Source organism: Babylonia areolata, chromosome 7, assembly GCF_041734735.1.
Source record: "Babylonia areolata isolate BAREFJ2019XMU chromosome 7, ASM4173473v1, whole genome shotgun sequence".
NCBI lineage: Eukaryota > Metazoa > Mollusca > Gastropoda > Neogastropoda > Buccinidae > Babylonia > Babylonia areolata.
The window spans coordinates 15,071,062-15,089,987 of record NC_134882.1 but is presented as its reverse complement, the minus strand read 5'-3'; the positions used below and the strand labels follow the sequence as shown (position 1 = coordinate 15,089,987).

The 18,926-nt window shown below is 40.6% G+C and overlaps 1 protein-coding gene across 3 annotated transcripts in view; it reads left to right on the top strand.

Annotated features, from left to right (window-relative positions):
* The window catches only part of LOC143283735 (N-acetylglucosamine-6-phosphate deacetylase-like), a 36,798-nt gene extending 19,652 nt beyond the window's left edge, over window positions 1-17,146 (top strand). The window contains exons 8-11 of one of the 3 annotated variants that reach the window (XM_076590023.1): window positions 1,364-1,493; window positions 6,002-6,048; window positions 8,625-16,609; window positions 16,813-17,146. In XM_076590023.1, the coding sequence (XP_076446138.1) occupies window positions 1,364-1,493; window positions 6,002-6,048; window positions 8,625-8,833 (386 nt within the window). In that variant the 3' untranslated portion in view covers window positions 8,834-16,609; window positions 16,813-17,146. Of the gene's footprint in view, window positions 1-1,363; window positions 1,494-6,001; window positions 6,049-8,624; window positions 16,610-16,660 lie in introns of all 3 variants that reach the window. The other 2 variants (XM_076590022.1, XM_076590021.1) reach the window with 2 other exon arrangements.
* Window positions 17,147-18,926: the final 1,780 nt, after the last annotated feature.

Below are 18,926 nucleotides of genomic sequence, written 5' to 3'. Positions count from 1 at the left end.
TGTCTTGAGCACGGCATCAGTCCGACATTTTGTTGAGCGAGCAAGGAGAGGAGTCAGGCAAACACTGGCACAGTAACCCAACCAAAACGTTCAAATAAAGGACTGCCTCATGACGTAGATGGTGTAATGAATAGAATCTAGAAAGATTCCCCAGGCTAAAGCTACCACTATTTTTGTCAACGAACTGAATGCAAACCAGGGAAAAGTCTGAATATTTCGATGACGAGTTATCTTCTCATATATGCAGCCTGGGGGTTAATGACAATGCCAGTACAATTGATGATGAACAGAGATATACAACATATATCGGGAGAAAAAAAAGGTGAAGAAGAATGAAAGATTGTCACAACCACCATACCTAAAAGGATTGTTAGAAATGCTGACACAAACCATCAGAAAAATGTAAAGCAAGTCCACCACAAGTCCTTTTAACACACGGAAACAACAAACAGAACAAAAACAACACCATGGAAAATATCAGAGAAGGCTTGGAGATTTTTTTTTTTTGCATGGAGATCCAGCTGGGTTTGAATAACATTACTGATTGTTACTCAGAAAAAAAATTATTATTGTCACTTGATATGAGGTCAAGATGATAAACTGAAGTCCCTTGTGCAGCATGTGTTTAGTTAGTGCATGAAAAAAAACAAACCCACAACAAAAGGGTAGCATTGGCAAAATTATGTATATTGTTCCATTTTGATAGTATCAGTTTTAGTCTCAAGGAGGTGTCAAAGTGTGTGAAAACAAATATTCATGCAGATAGCCTAAAAAAGGTGTCTCTATACTGTATTGATGCACACATCCTGAGGAGAGCAGCCCAAATTTCATACATAGTAAATACAGTACAGTACAGTACAGTATGTTACAGTACAGTACAGTACAGTACAGTGCAGTACAGTGCAGTACAGTGCAGTGCAGTGCAGTACAGTATGTTACAGTACAGTACAGTGCAGTACAGCAGTACAGTGCAGTACAGTGCAGTGCAGTGCAGTACAGTATGTTACAGTACAGTGCAGTGCAGTACAGTGCAGTACAGTGCAATACAGTCCAGTACAGTGCAGTGCAGTGCAGTGCAATACAATACTGCACTGTATTGTATTATACTTCCTCCATTTGATGACAACGGGCAGTACACTTATATACTACAAGTAAAATTCTTTGCTACTCTTTTTGCTGTTCTGTCTGCTTGGTCATTATACAGAAATCCATTATGGGGTGGCATCCAATAGAAATCAACATCTGCACCTTCCACAGATAAGAAGCTTGATAAATACTTCATTTCAAAGAATAAATCTTTTCTCTGATTATCCAATAAAAAATACCACTCGGCCACTGCTCAGTATGTGGTGAATGTGTGCAGGTCTGGTCCTGATAACGGATGCCATACGGGCGATGGGTCTCCCAGAAGGGAAGTACACGTTTGGCCAGCAGGACGTGGTCATCAAGGGCAAGACGGCAATGCTAGTCGGCACTGACACTCTGGCAGGAAGGTGAGAGGTCACAGTCACAGCAGCCAACAGAGGATGACTGTCAGAAATCTAAATGCTCTGTTTTGTTGTTGTTGTTTTTACTGCAGATGTGTATATGGATCAGCCTGCTTGCTTTGGTATCACTTTGAAATTGAAACAGAAACTGAATGAGTAGCTTAAAAAAAACCAAAATGGGTCAACAGGAGGGAGAAATATGTTTCCTAATGTTCAAAGGTGTAGGGAAAATGAGGCTGTTTGTGTTCTGAGGAGAGAATGAAACAAAAAACAAAAACAAAAACAAAACAAAACAGCAACAACAACAACAACAAAACAACTGAAAAAAGAGTACACAGTATTTTAGTTTTTTGTAAACTAGAAAAAAATTATTCATAAACAGAAGTGGATGAGAGGAGAAAAAAACAATATCGGCAAGATGTGAAGGGGAGAGCAAGACCGTTGAGGTCACTGCAGCTAACACAACACCTATCAGGCTGGAAGGAGAGCCACTAGAAGAGATAGAGAGCTTTACTCATCTTGACAGCATCATTGACAAGTAGGGTGGAAAGGATGCGGACATAAAAACCCATATTGGCAAGACAAGGTGGCTTTCCATCGGCTGAAGAATGTCTGGGGATCCAAAAATCTCAAAATCAGCATCAAGATCACCGCCATGAAGAGAATCCAAACTTTCATCAACACCAGTCTCCTGACCCTTCTGTATCACTGGCCAGAGAAATCAGAAATTAAGAAATAACGGAGTGAACAAGACAGCAGTCTGCAGAAGAAGACATCCTCCTAAGATGGTGGAGATGGATCTGCAAGCCTGCACCCAGCACTAAGATGGTGGAGATGGATCTGCAAGCCTGCACCCAGCACTACAAGGCAAGTCCTTGCCTGGAAAGTGCAAGAGAAAAGGAATAGAGGCCGTCAAAAAAATATGTGGTGCCATGACCTGGAGGCAGACATGAAGAGGACAGGCTGCACCTGGGGACAGCTAGAGCGACTGGCATAGGACCAGAATGGCTGGAGAGTGTGTGTTGGTAGCCTGTGTCCCAGGCAGGGCAGCAAGCGTAGGTGAGGTGAGGTAATCAGCAGATGTATCTCCTTGTTCTCATTTAATCTGTTGTTTAAACATTAATTCTGCTATCATGTGAAATCACCGATTTAAAAACAACGCAACAACAAATTTATTTTCCTTGACCACCTTCACTTTTGAATTTGTTTCAGGTGTAGTCAATTTTATTTCTTCAATAGCTTGCTTGGTGTTAATGTATGCAGTTTTTCTGTGATACAGTAGCAACTGGTTTTTAATTGATCAATCAGATTTACAAGAAATCTGTTTAACAATGATATGACCAAATTTTTGGTAAAACAAAACTTGTTTCTGATGATGAGCCAAATTATAATTTTGATCAATTTATGCAGCTAACACTTATTTTCCTTATTATTTTCATGCTGAAACAAAACTGGTTATGAATTTCATGTGTGGGAATAAAAAAAAAAAAAAGTGTTGTTTGGGCATCCTAAATTTTCAGTTTAAACAGCTCAACACATCACTGCATATTTTCAGCCATGTAAAAGTGGAAAACAGCAACAACAACAACTGAAATTTTGCTGAAAAAAGAAAAGTTGTTCTTTCAGATTTGTTTTAGAGGTTAAATGTACTTTTGCCTTTTATGGCCATTAGAGCAGTGATTACCCATTACTGTGTCTATTGCACGGCATTGGAAGGTGGAGCCCAGTCCTCCTTTTCCGCCATTTTAACCATCCTCAGTCAAAGTCAGGCATTCATTCACACATGGGTGGGGTGAGGAAATTTGGAGTAAAATGCCTTTCCCAAGGACACAACACCATGACTAAACGGGGCCTCGAACCCTGATCGCTGGTGAACACTGGATCAATGGAGGTCTTGAAGCCTGATCACTGAACACTGGATCAATGGAGGTCTTGAACCCTGATCGCTGGTGAACACTGGATCAATGGAGGTCTTGAACCCTGATCGCTGGTGAACACTGGATCAATGGAGGTCTTGAAGCCTGATCACTGAACACTGGATCAATGGAGGTCTTGAACCCTGATCAGTGGTGAACACTGGATCAATGGAGGTCTTGAACCCTGATCACTGGTGAACACTGGATCAATGGAGGTCTTGAAGCCTGATCACTGGTGAACACTGGATCAATGGAGGTCTTGAAGCCTGATCAGTGGTGAACACTGGATCAATGGAGGTCTTGAAGCCTGATCAGTGGTGAACACTGGATCAATGGAGGTCTTGAACCCTGATCACTAAACACTGGATCAATGGAGGTCTTGAAGCCATATTACTGGTGAACACTGGATCAATGGAGGTCTTGAAGCCTGATCACTGAACACTGGATCAATGGAGGTCTTGAACCCTGATCACTGGTGAACACTGGATCAATGGAGGTCTTGAAGCCTGATCAGTGGTGAACACTGGATCAATGGAGGTCTTGAACCCTGATCACTGAACACTGGATCAGTGGAGGTCTTGAAGCCTGATCAGTGGTGAACACTGGATCAATGGAGGTCTTGAAGCCTGATCACTGGTGAACACTGGATCAATGGAGGTCTTGAAGCCTGATCACTGGTGAACACTGGATCAATGGAGGTCTTGAACCCTGATCAGTGGTGAACACTGGATCAATGGAGGTCTTGAAGCCTGATCACTGAACACTGGATCAATGGAGGTCTTGAAGCCTGATCACTGGTGAACACTGGATCAATGGAGGTCTTGAAGCCTGATCACTGAACACTGGATCAGTGGAGGTCTTGAAGCCTGATCAGTGGTGAACACTGGATCAATGGAGGTCTTGAAGCCTGATCAGTGGTGAACACTGGATCAATGGAGGTCTTGAAGCCTGATCACTGAACACTGGATCAATGGAGGTCTTGAAGCCTGATCAGTGGTGAACACTGGATCAATGGAGGTCTTGAACCCTGATCAGTGGTGAACACTGGATCAATGGAGGTCTTGAACCCTGATCAGTGGTGAACACTGGATCAATGGAGGTCTTGAAGCCTGATCACTGGTGAACACTGGATCAATGGAGGTCTTGAACCCTGATCAGTGGTGAACACTGGATCAATGGAGGTCTTGAAGCCTGATCAGTGGTGAACACTGGATCAATGGAGGTCTTGAAGCCTGATCAGTGGTGAACACTGGATCAATGGAGGTCTTGAAGCCTGATCAGTGGTGAACACTGGATCAATGGAGGTCTTGAACCCTGATCACTGAACACTGGATCAATGGAGGTCTTGAAGCCTGATTACTGAACACTGGATCAATGGAGGTCTTGAAGCCTGATCACTGAACACTGGATCAATGGAGGTCTTGAACCCTGATCACGGAACACTGGATCAATGGAGGTCTTGAAGCCTGATCAGTGGTGAACACTGGATCAATGGAGGTCTTGAAGCCTGATCACTGGTGAACACTGGATCAATGGAGGTCTTGAAGCCTGATCACTGAACACTGGATCAATGGAGGTCTTGAACCCTGATCACTGAACACTGGATCAATGGAGGTCTTGAAGCCTGATCAGTGGTGAACACTGGATCAATGGAGGTCTTGAAGCCTGATCACTGAACACTGGATCAATGGAGGTCTTGAACCCTGATCAGTGGTGAACACTGGATCAATGGAGGTCTTGAAGCCTGATCAGTGGTGAACACTGGATCAATGGAGGTCTTGAAGCCTGATCACTGAACACTGGATCAATGGAGGTCTTGAAGCCTTATCACTGAACACTGGATCAATGGAGGTCTTGAAGCCTGATCACTGAACACTGGATCAGTGGAGGTCTTGAAGCCTGATCACTGGTGAACACTGGATCAGAAGTCCGATGCCCAACAGATTCTGCCATGGAGGTTCAGATTCATGTACCATTTCTTTTAGCATGTATTTTGAGGGGATACGTGCAGTTCATGCATTTTTAGAAAATTTGAGATCTTGAAAATTTGGTAAATTGAAAGTTTAGATTCTTCTGTTCAGTTTTTTAAATTTTTTTATTAATTTTTTTTTATTAATTTAAAAAAAAAAAGCAGTTCTTTGATGTGTTTCAAGAAAAGGTGTCAGTCATTCCATTCACTTTCCAGCTGAGTCGTGACTGACATCCTGACCTGTAAGCTTGTGTCTTATCTCAGTGAGGTGAAGGCCCTTCACTGACATCCTGACCTGTAAGCTTGTGTCTTATCTCAGTGAGGTGAAGGCCCTTCACTGACATCCTGACCTGTAAGCTTGTGTCTTATCTCAGTGAGGTGAAGGCCCTTCACTGACAACCTGACGTGTAAGCTTGTGTCTTATCTCAGTGAGGTGACAGCCCTTCACTGACATCCAGACCTCTAAGCTTCTGTCTTATCTCAGTGAGGTGATGGCCCTTCACTGATGGGGTACATGTCAGTGTCAATCAAGGAAATAATTATTTTAATATAAATTATTTCATTACATTATTTGTGCTGTCCAATTGGATATGCATTTTTAATTTTTATTCTCATTCTGTTCCTTACAGCATTGCACGATTGGATCTCTGTGTACGGCACTTTGCAAAAACCACAGGTAAGAATTTTTTGTTTTTTGTTTTTTAAGCTGAATTCATTCTCTTTGTGTGGAGGAAACTTTTTTCTTTGATCGCACACAGGTGTGTTAATGAAGTATACTGTTCATACTGGTCTGTGATGATGTAGGAAAACACTGAGAAAGTAAAGGAGAAAACAATAAAAGAAAATGGAAAGAAAAAAGAGAGGTGTGATATAGCTTTTTGTAATGGTCATATATACTGCAATACATTTAATCTTGCTGATCAGCAAGATGGAGAAGAGAGTGGTTTTGTAAACACAAAGATGTACATACATTTTGTGATATAGCTTTTTGTCATGGTCATATATACTGCAATACATTTAATCTTGCTGCTGATCAACAAGATGAAGAAGAGAGTGGTTTTGTAAACACAAAGATGTACATACCTTTTGTGATATAGCTTTTTGTAATGGTCATATATACTGCAATACATTTAATCTTGCTGATCAGCAAGATGGAGAAAAGAGTGGTTTTGTAAACACAAAGATGTACATACCTTTTGTGATATAGCTTTTTGTAATGGTCATATATACTGCAGTACATTTAATCTTGCTGCTGATCAACAAGATGAAGAAGAGAGTGGTTTTGTAAACACAAAGATGTACATACTTACCTTTATCCTCTGAAGCCTCACGGCACATTAGGCCACCACCAGGGGTCTCCAGCAACCTGTATTGCGTTGTCATAGCTTCCCGCAAATATAGCCATTCCCTTTCACTTCTATGCAAGCTGCCATGTCTCCCCTTGATCTTCCTCTCTAGCTTCTTCTTCTTCTTCTGCGTTCGTGGGCTGCAACTCCCACGTTCACTCGTGTGCACACGAGTGGGCTTTTACGTGTATGACCGTTTTTACCCTGCCATGTAGGCAGCCATACTCCGTTTTCGGGGGTGTGCATGCTGGGTATGTTCTTGTTTCCATAACCCACCGAACGCTGACATGGATTACAGGATCTTTAACGTGCGTATTTGATCTTCTGCTTGCATATACACACGAAGGGGGTTCAGGCACTAGCAGGTCTGCACATATGTTGACCTGGGAGATCGTAAAAATCTCCACCCTTTACCCACCAGGCGCCGTCACCGTGATTCGAACCCGGGACTCTCAGATTGACAGTCCAACGCTTTAACCACTCGGCTATTGCGCCCGTCATCCCCTCTAGCAAAGGGTATATATTCATTAAAGAAAGGAAAAGAGAAAAGCACATGTCTGGACTGATTTTATGGACAGAAGTTGCCATTGGAGAAGTTACCTATATATATGATATCTTTTTCTTGCTAAACAGGATCACGCATCATGAACACAGCATCCTTTTCTTGCTAGCCAGGAGAAGTTACCTTTACAGTGTTTCCTTTATTCAGTAGGACACATGTCGAGTTTGCATGTAGGTGAAATTCATTATGAAGTATCCTATAAAGTGTCTGCAAGTGATGTGTACTTTAAAATCAGTGTTCTGAATTTTTCTGTCTGTTGGAAGACAAGTATGTTTTGAATGGACTTAATCACTGAAATGAGTCATACCTTTTATATTCAAAAGATGAATTAAGATACAGATCAGTACATGTATGTATACATGGGTGTGAATGGTCAGCATTACAGAAATGCAGAAACTATGCTTTTTGTGTTTGATTTTCTTCAGTTCTTTGTTTTCTTCTTAAAAAAAAAAATTCTAAAGGTAGTTTACTTTAGTAGTATCCTAAATTCAGGGTTCTAATTTAATGTCAGTTTCAAGTATATGTGGAATTATATTACCATCAGTAGATGCTGTAATCCGTTTTCAGTGTTTTTTTAAAATTTTTTATATTCTATTTTGAGGGATATTGTACTCATTTTGATACATATTTAGCCATTCAGCTAACATGCAGAGGTCTTATCAGGTCCTAACAATCATCCGTACGGACTCACTCATTCAGTTTGTGCCAATCAGAAAGCTGCTCTTTCCATTTTTGAACCCCACAAACCATATAAAAGGAACAAAAAACATGGCAGCTTGAGACAACATGTCGATTTGTATTCATGATATGATTAGAAGGATCAGTTACATGCAGCATGTCATTTTTCATCTGCATGCATTGCAAAATAGTTTCAGAGTTAAGGGTACTAATATATGATATGACATGACCTTTACTTAATATGTTGCCAATGGCCATGCCACTTTGAAAGCACTGTTTTCGTTTGATCACTAAGTTTAACAACATTGTGCCCAGTCAGTATCTGGATGGGAACACTGGGTGCTGTTGGCATTCCTTTCAGTGCATTGAGTTTATGGGAAGGTCAGGCTTCTGCTGCCTCTTTCCATGTATATGTATATATATGCATTCATATATAAAAAGAAAAAAAAAAGAAAAGAAGAAAAAAGATAGATATTGCAGGAGAGAGAGAGGAAGGTGTGTGTGTGTGTGTGTGTGTGTGTGTGTGTGTGTGTGTTTTATACAAAGCAGATGTGGTGTTGTGAATATGGATCTGTAAGCACACTCTGACACATACTTGAAACAGAAACCGAAGCTGAAACTGTGTGTGTGTGTGTGTGTGTGTGTGTGTGTGTGTGTGTGTTGAAGGGTGTGGAGCTGTTCTGGCTCTGGAGGCGGCCTCCCTTCACCCGGCTCAGATGCTGGGCATCAGTCACCAGAAGGGGACGCTGGACATCGGCGCCGATGCTGACTTCATTCTTCTCAACGACTCCCTGGAGGTCAAGGCCACGTACATCGCCGGCCAGCGTGTGTGGCAGAGCTCTGGTTTTACACTGAAGGAGACCTTGCTTCGATGAAGCTAAGTCATGGTTTTTTTTTTTAGGTTTTTAAAATTTTTTTAATAGTTGTTTATGATTATGATTATAATTATTATTATTATTATTATGATCATAAGTCGTGTTTATTTTTTTGTAGTTGTTTATATTGATTAATATGATTATTATTATCATTAAGATGATGATGATTATTATGGTTATTATTATTATTATTTGTATTATTATTGCTATAATTTTCTAGAATTAATTTTCAATGCATACACAAGAAGAATAATAAAATTTACAGACAATGGATAGATCACCAGGTTGTTAACATTCAGCAGGATTGATGAAAACCTTCAGTACACACACTGGAGCAAAGAATGCTGGCATCAGTCACACACACACAAGGTAGAATCGAGCATATTTCCTTTGGGAAACTTGTTTCAGTTTAGGTGCTGCTATTCCTTTTTTTTTCTGACACTATGAAGAATTCTTTCTTCAAACTTTCTGTTGATTTTCTTATGCTTTGGAAGACAAGAATGCATGAAGTGCCTGATTTTGAATGCATGATAAAGTACCTGCCAATCCTCAATGGTAAACATGATTGTTTTGTGTTACAGAGAATTAGTATGATTTATATAGGGCGTTTAAAATTTTCCACTCAAAGGTTGTGTGTTCACAGCACCACACACCCACACCCAGCCACACCCCAACACCCAGCCACACCCCCCCCCCCACACACAGACACAGAGAACTAAGAAGAAACAATCAAATATAGAAATGCAAAACAAAATAAGAAAAAAAAAGTAGTTTCTTGTTCAACAGCGAAAAAATGTTATAGAAGGTGTGTTGGCGTTTTGTTGTTGTTGTTGACTATTGTAAATAGAAGCACTGATGCCAAGTAAGAGGTGAAGTGAAGACACAGCTATTGTCATGACCTGATCCAGCTTGAAAAAGCATTGTCTTTTGTCAGGTTGGCCAGACTTGATAGAGTTAAAAGTTTCAGGTACCTTAGCCTTTTGCAGCCATCGGGGCAGTGAATTAGTATACACTGTGTCTCCTTCCACCAGTTCAATCTTCCCCAGCCGAAGTCAGGTAAGATAAGATAAGATAAGATAAGAATAACTTTATTATCTCCAACTGGAGAAATTTGGTCAGGTGCATTATCATAACATAGACAAGTAAACAACATGGGGACCATAACTGTAAAAGTCAACAACAGCTTTTACGAATATTACGAAGATACAAATGTAAAAAATATCACATACATCGCTTCATACATACATCCACACACTGCAGGTAATAACTAGTATTCTTAATGTAAAAACAGAAAGAATTAAGAAACTGAATGGAATGAGGAAAATAGGAGCGGAAGTGCCTTTCCCCAAGGACACAACACCAAGCCGAAATGGGGTCTCAAACCCTGTTCACTGGTGAAGATTGGATCAGTTGTCCAACCCCTAACAGATTGTGTGCCACATTTTTGTAGTGAAGGGTACACAAGAGGTGCCATGGCTGAATCGGTTTGGTGTTGGACTTGTGATCCAGTGTTCACCAGTGATCAGGGTTCAAGGCCCCGTTTTGACAGGGTGCTGTGACGGGCGCAATAGCCGAGTGGTTAAAGCGTTGGGCTGTCAATCTGAGGGTCCCGGGTTCGAATCACGGTGACGGCGCCTGGTGGGTAAAGGGTGGAGATTTTTACGATCTCCCAGGTCAACATATGTGCAGACCTGCTAGTGCCTGAACCCCCTTCGTGTGTATATGCAAGCAGAAGATCAAATACGCACGTTAAAGATCCTGTAATCCATGTCAGCGTTCGGTGGGTTATGGAAACAAGAACATACCCAGCATGCACACCCCCGAAAACGGAGTATGGCTGCCTACATGGCGGGGTAAAAACAGTCATACACGTAAGAGCCCACTCGTGTGCATACGAGTGAACGCAGAAGAAGAAGAAGAAGACAGGGTGCTGTGTCCTTGGCAAAGGCCCTTTACTCTGAATTTCCTCACTCCAGCCAGGTGTGAATAGGTTCCTGACTTTGTTCTGTGAAGGTTGAAATGGTGGAAGGAGAGGATTGGGCCTTGCCTTCCATTGCCGAACTCTAGACACAGTGGAAATAGATTCCCTGCCCTGGTGGCCAGAAAGGCTTTGGGGCCTTTAACCTTTTTGATATACACTGTTACAAAAAAAAAAGAAAAAAAAAAAAGATTGTTAACATTGACAGTATGTAGTTATAAAAGCTATGTAATCACCGATGGCTTTCATATTTTTTTCCTTTGACCTTGTGGGGGGACCTTAGGTTCCTGGTGCCAGTTGCATTGCTTGGTTCTAACTTTTTGACAGTTACATGTGACTAAATGCCTACGTTAACCACGCCATTGGTCAGTTCCATACTACACACAGTTAGTAGCGGGTTACGACCATACTAGGCTCTTCCGTCCGAGCAATGCAACTGGCTCCTGGATCTTAAGTTTTGGTGGTTTGAGAAATGTTTACCGTGTGCCCATAATACTGATTTCAAATTTTGTGACATAAGAAACTGTTATAGTGTGTATTTTTCTTTTCTTTTCAGTCATCATTTTTTTGTAACTTTCTTTTTTGGTTTAAAATTGTATCATCGGCTTTGTCTTCATTCTGTGAATGTGGTCTAACATATATGTATATGTATATATTTTTTGTTTCCTTGTTGAATATTTGTATGATTTTTATCACTGCTATAATTATGTATTCTACAGAAAAAGTCAGTCAAATGTATCTAAAGATTGTTATATTAACTAAAACAGCATAGAATACATAATGTCAAATATGTTTCTCGGTTGTTGCTTTTTACCTGCCATGTGCTAGAAATAAAACAACCACCACCATACCATTTGTTACAATGATGCAATATAATGTTGGTTGTGTGTCATTGTAAGATGTTCTTTGGAAAGAATAGAAGCTTAATTGCAAAAGGTATGAGGAAAGAACATTGTAAAAATCAATGAAGAAAAGAAAGGGACATACTTCATACTTTTTTTTTTCCCACAAGACAGCTGATGCACGTTTTTGAGAACGCCAACTGTGGATGTGGCAGTGCCATGGCAGAATGGGTTTGGCATTAGAGTTCTGATCCACGATCGGCTTTGGATCCACTCTATTTACCTGTACCCAGATTCAAACTCTCGACTGTTGGCTGCCGTTCTTTCTCTGTCTCTGGACCTTGCAATTGGAATGAACTTCCTCTTTCGCTTCGTCAAGTCTCCAGACTCAGCTCTTTCAAGTCTGGCCTTAAAACCCACCTCTTCCCAAAATAGCTTCCCTTCCCTGCCTCTTCCTTGTCTTCAGTTTCTCCAGTTTTAGAGTTATGTGTGCATGAGAATGACTGGTGTGAAAGCGCTTTGATTTGTCTATGCACAAGATTCAGTGCTATATAAATACCATTATTATTATTATTATTATTATTATTATTATTATCCAGTGTTCACCAGTGATAGGGTCTGGGGCTTCATTAAGGCAAACAAGAGTGTCTCTCCTTTGAAGGAGTTTTAGAAAAGTGAAGCTTCCGTCTGAAAGTCTGCCTGGTGACCCAATTATTTCCAATTAAAAAAAAAAAAAAAGGCTGGACTATAAGTATAATTTTGCTTGGCTTCTGAATTTTTTTGTTTTTTTGTTTTTGTTTTTTGTCCAACAAATCATTAGTCTGCCTGACTATGGTTCCGTTTCAAATCATAGTACTAGTTTATTTTATAGATACAAATATTTTATCATTGCTTCATGTATATATTTTTTTTATATTCTCAAGTCTTGGCAGAATTTTTTCTTTTTCATCAGTGAATTGAAAAATGCTTTCTTGATGTTTTAAAATTAGCAGTGCATCTTTTTCAATTGAAGAGTGTCAACTGCTGATCATTCCAATATTGGTTGCTACGTCTTGCTCATACTGCAAGTCAGGTGCTTTCTTTTGTAACACATTCCAGCTGATTATTTCTTCATTTTATTTGGACAGTTCTGAAGAACTGAGAAAATGGTTGAGGAGCAAAGTCAACTCTGTGTATGCGTTCTTCTTCTCAGTTGTTTATTGTCTGTTCACCACAAGGTTATTTAGCCACCTATACATTCATTCGTTTCAGCACATGCATACACTCATGCAGTGGGGCTAGAGAGTGGGTGAGAGGCTGGATATAGGGACGGAAGGTGGGTATGGGTGTGGAAGGGAAGAGGTAAAAAAGGTGGGGAAAGCTAACAGTGGAGTGGTGAGGTGCTGGACAGAGTCATTAGTCACCTATGAAAAGAATTGCAGTAAGTTACCAGTTACAGAATGGTATGACTTAAGCAGTTGATGTTACAGATTGCTGGCAATCGTACTAAACACCATGGATGTTGTTGATATTTTGTGCTCAGGTCTGTCCTTCTGTTCTCATGTTAGTCAGTGAGAATAGGTCCGTCAAATAACAAACGGTGCACTGAAGTACTTCTTGAGCAAGTATGAGTAACTTTTTTTCTTCAATATTTTGTATTCCAAGTGTTTAGTCATAATTTGTAGATAATTAATTCTGTATATCCATGGGCATGAGAATGTTCCAGAGTGTCTTTAACTCATTCATCCCTGTCCCTGAGCATTGCTCTAGTGTCAAAATTTGTCTCATTAAAAAAAGTTTTCACGTTCCTACATATGCATGAACTGTAAGGAAGGGGAAATACTTTCTGCAGTACTTCTGGATGTGTGTACACATAATTTGGAGGAAAAACAGTATGTTTTCTGGGTTGTTTTTTTTGATGCCTGCTGAGATTGTACACTCCCCAGGGTTGAATGGGTTAACTCACTCCCTTGGTTCCCCTGCATACGACCCATTTATTAGGGTTAGGAAAAAAATCATAAAAAATACAAAACACAAAGTGACTGAATGAGATTACCAGTACTTGACCCACTGACCCCTCTCCTCACGTCGTGTGTATGCCCACCCCCTGCCTCTCTTTACAGCCCTCAGAAGCTGAGTCACTGTCAGTACCTTCTTGCTGGTAGCTTTCTTCACTGCGGATACTTTATTCAACGTCATCATCCTCGTCGATGTCGAAAACTTCAGTTTGAAGCATTTTAATCACTTCAGCAGCAGTAAAAAGCTGCTGTCGTGATCTAGTTTGCTCCCAAAAATTCCACTTGTATCACCTGTGATGCCATTTTCGATACATATGCAGATTAGCTTGTCATGTGGGGTACCAAGGTCAACGGCTGGCCAGCAAGTGTATAGTCACGGAACCTCATGAAGAAACTTTCCATTCGACTTTTGACACATTCGCAATGCCCGGTATAGCTGTGATTTTTGTGCTACCCCATGAGGGAAATGTGGAAAAAAATTTTAATTGTGGAAACCGCTATAGCTTTCTGTCGTCTGGAACGCTACCTTACGTCAGGAACGCTATAGCGTTCCATCGTCCGGAGTGAGTTAAAGCATTTAGAACATTTCTACGTGCCTCTGTCTCAGTACAGCAGTTTCTACTTGACTGGTATAGTGTGGTCTGGGCCTTTGTGAATATCATTGAATATTATTGAAGACTGGTCAATCACCTTCATGGACTAATTTGATGAAAGGTCAAGGTAGAGATACAAAACTTGAAAATTTTTAAACTCGCATTACTCTTTCGTGACCTTCAGTCAAATTGGTGATAATTTATGCTCATATGTAGACAGTAGCTTGTCATATATTTTGGACCAGTTTTCAGAATAATCTGGTTTTATTACACTGTGACAAATACTTTTTTTTGATACAAAGGTTACACATTAAAAGTTTTGTTACTTTTGATTTGAAACATAGCTTTTTTTTTTCTTTTCTCCTGTCGCCTTCATTGGCCAGTGACATCAGATTAAATATGTCATACCTTTTTTTAGCTATGTGAAGGAGGACTGCCAACTTATCTTGAAGGTCATGGTTATTCATGGCACAATAGCCGAGTGGTTGAGGTATTGAACTTTCAATGTGAGGGTCTTGTGTTTGGATCCCTGGCACAGCATTTGGTGGGTTTTAAGGGTGAAGATTTTTCTGATCTGCCAGGATGACAGATGTGCAGACCTGCTAGTGCCTGAACACCCTGCATAAGATCATATAGGATTCTGTAATCCATGTCAGTGTTTGGTGGGTTATGGTTTCAGTTTCAGTAACTCAAGGAGGCGCCACTGCGTTCGGACAAATCCATATAAGCTACACCACATCTGCCAGTCAGATGCCTGACCAGCAGCGTAACCCAACGCGCTTAGTCAGGCCTTGAATGAAAGGTGGGTTATGGAAATAAGAACATACCCGGCATGCACACCCTCAAAAATGAGAATATGGCTGCCTGCATTGAAGGGTCCACATAAAAGCACATGCTTATTTAGGAGTGAACATGGGAGTTTCAGCCCATGATCGCAGAATAAGTATGGTTGTTCAGGGAAGTGGTTATTCTGTGAATCTTCAGATCATGTTTATGGATCTATGCAAGACTTGAATTCACAACTGACCTTTAAAACGTTTCTCAGGTGTGGTGTGTCAGTTTGATTTTCACCGCTGTCAGTAGAAAAGAAAGATAGGTGATCAGTTTAGATACCTGGTCATCTGAACTGGGAGATTGTTTGGGTAGTTTTCACATGTTAGTTGGTTCAAGGGAACGTGGAAAGGAGTTGAGGTTGTTTTTTTTTTTTGTTTTTTTTAGCAATGAATTGAAAGTTTGTTGAAAACAAGCTGAAATCTTACCTCAGGACTGCTAGTCTTCACGTGGGTGTTTTTGAATTCTTTTTTAATATATATATATATATATTTTTTTTTAAATATTTTTTTTAGTTTTGTCATTGATAGAATGTGGATACTGAAAAGAACATGTGATGTTTGTGATGTGAACAATGTAGTCATAATATGTTCTACAATGAAGATTTTATTATTTTTTCTTTTTTGACAATGTGTCAGTCTCAGTGAATGGTGTATTTCAGCACAGGTATTTCATTTCTTCTCTTGGACATGACAAAAATTTTACTTTTCACTGGCATTACAGAATACGTTGATTGTTGGACATGTAAGTTCCATAGTGTCTGCATTATTTTATGGATCTCTTCTTAGATTTACCTTCATTTTGTATTTTATCTCTTTTAAATACATTCTTAATATCTTATTTTCTGGCTATTTTTCTTGCTCCATTATATTCATGCTTTGTCAGGAGAACTGTTGCCATGCTCTTCACATCCCAGCATTTTGTACATATCCACTCATATGCAGATTCTGTTATACTGTCTGTCCCTTGTACAGTGAGGTTGTTATCTGCACATTTTCCCCTGTTCCGGTAAACTTAGTCTGAAAAGTAGAAAATATAATACACACTGAAAAAGAATATTCTGTCAGGTATTTCTAAATGCTGGTGGAAAGTTTAAAATATAATAATCCACACTGAAAAAGAATATTCTGTCAGGTATTTCTAAATGTTGGTAACCTTTTTGTTGTTGCCTAGTGAGAATGAGTTTTGATGTGATTTTTTTGGTGGGTTGTTTCAAGCGGATAAAAACAAATATGATTACTAGGCTCAATGTGCAGCTTTGTTTTTTTTTATAGTTTGTTTGAAAAGATTGCATACTGTAATAAGCATTGATGAATCTATAACATGAAATCAAAAAACTCTTTCCTGAACCCCTTTACTGCTGCAGCTTGATGATAAGAGATCACTGTGGCACTGGCTTGAAGTGCAGATGCAGTTTGTGTGCTTGTCAATGGTGGTGTTGATTTTGCTGAACAAAACGTAATGCAGCCCATGGAGGAAGAAGTCCAGACAGTGATGACTGACATCCTGACCTGTAAGCTGTGTCTCTCTGCCAGGTGACAGCCCTGCACTGACATCCTGACCTGTAAGCTGTGTCTCTCTGCCAGGTGACAGCCCTGCACTGACATCCAGGTGACAGCCCTTCACTGACATCCTGACCTGTAAGCTGTGTCTCTCTGCCAGGTGACAGCCCTTCACCGACATCCAGGTGACAGCCCTTCACTGACATCCTGACCTGTAAGCTGTGTCTCTCTGCCAGGTGACAGCCCTTCACTGACATCCAGGTGACAGCCCTTCACTGACATCCTGACCTGTAAGCTGTGTCTCTCTGCCAGGTGACAGCCCTTCACCGACATCCAGGTGACAGCCCTTCACTGACATCCTGACCTGTAAGCTGTGTCTCTCTGCCAGGTGACAGCCCTGCACTGACATCCAGGTGACAGCCCTTCACTGACATCCTGACCTGTAAGCTGTGTCTCTCTGCCAGGTGACAGCCCTGCACTGACATCCAGGTGACAGCCCTTCACTGACATCCTGACCTGTAAGCTGTGTCTCTCAGCCAGGTGACAGCCCTTCACTGACATCCTGACCTGTAAGCTGTGTCTCTCTGCCAGGTGACAGCCCTGCACTGACATCCAGGTGACAGCCCTTCACTGACATCCTGACCTGTAAGCTGTGTCTCTCTGCCAGGTGACAGCCCTTCACTGACATCCTGACCTGTAAGCTGTGTCTCTCAGCCAGGTGACAGCCCTTCACTGACATCCTGACCTGTAAGCTCTGTCTTTCAGTGAGGTGATATCCCTTCACTGACATCCAGACCTGTAAGCTGTGTCTCTCAGCCAGGTGTCAGCCCTTCACTGATGAACATATTTGTCAACAGCAGTTAAGGGATCAGCCCACACTTTATTTTATGTCCTATACATGATTACAATGTATGCCTTTTTTTTTGTCGTATTTTTGTAAGTCTTTACTGTGTGTGCACACATTTTTGGTTGTTTTGTTGCTGTTGTTTTATTACTTTTTCTTACTGCAGATTTTTCTGTTTGAAGTTTGAGCTGCTCTCCCCAGGGAGAAACACGCTGTCAGAGAGCTGCGCCACATTTTTTTCTTCCTTTTTATGTTTTTGTGTCTGAAAGTGTATTTGTTTTGCAAACAAAGTGGGGTTTTCTACAGAATTTTGCCAAAGACAACACTTTTTGTTGCTGTGCGTTCGTTTTTGTGCATGAAGCTGCAAACTGGACCTCAGGTTACTGGCTCATCTGAATAACTATATATATAGTTATATAGATGTGTTGTTAATTTTATGAGTTAGTTTTCATGTGGTGGTAAAGTTTTTCAAGACAGAATGTGACAGTTGTTCCAGCAAATCATTTTGTATGATCAACTGTTTGAACTCCCCACCTTGCCCTCGCAGTCCGTGAATGACAATGTGCAGTGTAGTCATGACATCTCAGCTCAGTCACTTACGACTGGTGCCCTGTCTCAGGTGTTGGTGTTGGTGTGTGTCCAGTTTCTTTGTCTTGCATCATCTTTTGCAGCGTTGTGTTATGTATTGATTTGAGTGTCTTAATGAATGAGATTGTGTGTTGTGTTATGATGTACACACGAATTTTGTCTTGATGTGGGTTGTATTGGGAATCTGTTTAAAATGGAAAAAATCTTGCACACACATAAACCCCCATCCCCTCTCCAAGTCCTCATGCCTGTCCCTGCAGTTGGTTGCAACGATTTTATTCACACGATAGATATGGGTTTTTTTTTCTTTTTTTTTTTCAACGATCCTTTGTAAGCAGAACATTGTGCATTTTGGTATCACACTTTGCTTGTATAGTGGTTTATTGTAAGCAGTTTAAATGTGGACTAATCTATGTACAGCATAATTATATCAGCACTCATGAAGCTTAATGAAGAATAGGATTATACACAGCAAAAATAATGACATATCACATCATTTCAAAATCTGGGGAAACCCCCCCCCCCCCAGCTCATTTGAATGAAACTATGTAGACTTTTTGTATTAATTTTTTAACTGGCATCACAAAAATACAACTGCACTATTGCAGCCACTGTAGTTAAATTTTGGGGATGTGCCTTATTTTCAGGAATACTTTGTCAAAAAATTACAGTATAGCTGACTTACCCACCGCCATACTTAAGTTGTTTTTTGCTTTCAAGCCAGGCCAGCTCCTGCCCTTAAAAAGGTGTGTGCGGGGAGGGGGGCGGGGGTGTGTAGGCACAGTTTTTTGCTGACTGACTTTATGATTGTAGATTTCTGCCAAATTTTACAACTGACATTGAAATACTGGTGTTTGTCCAGCGTGTGTCTACTTGTTGCAATAAACGATTTAAAAAAAATACAGCAGATGTGACATG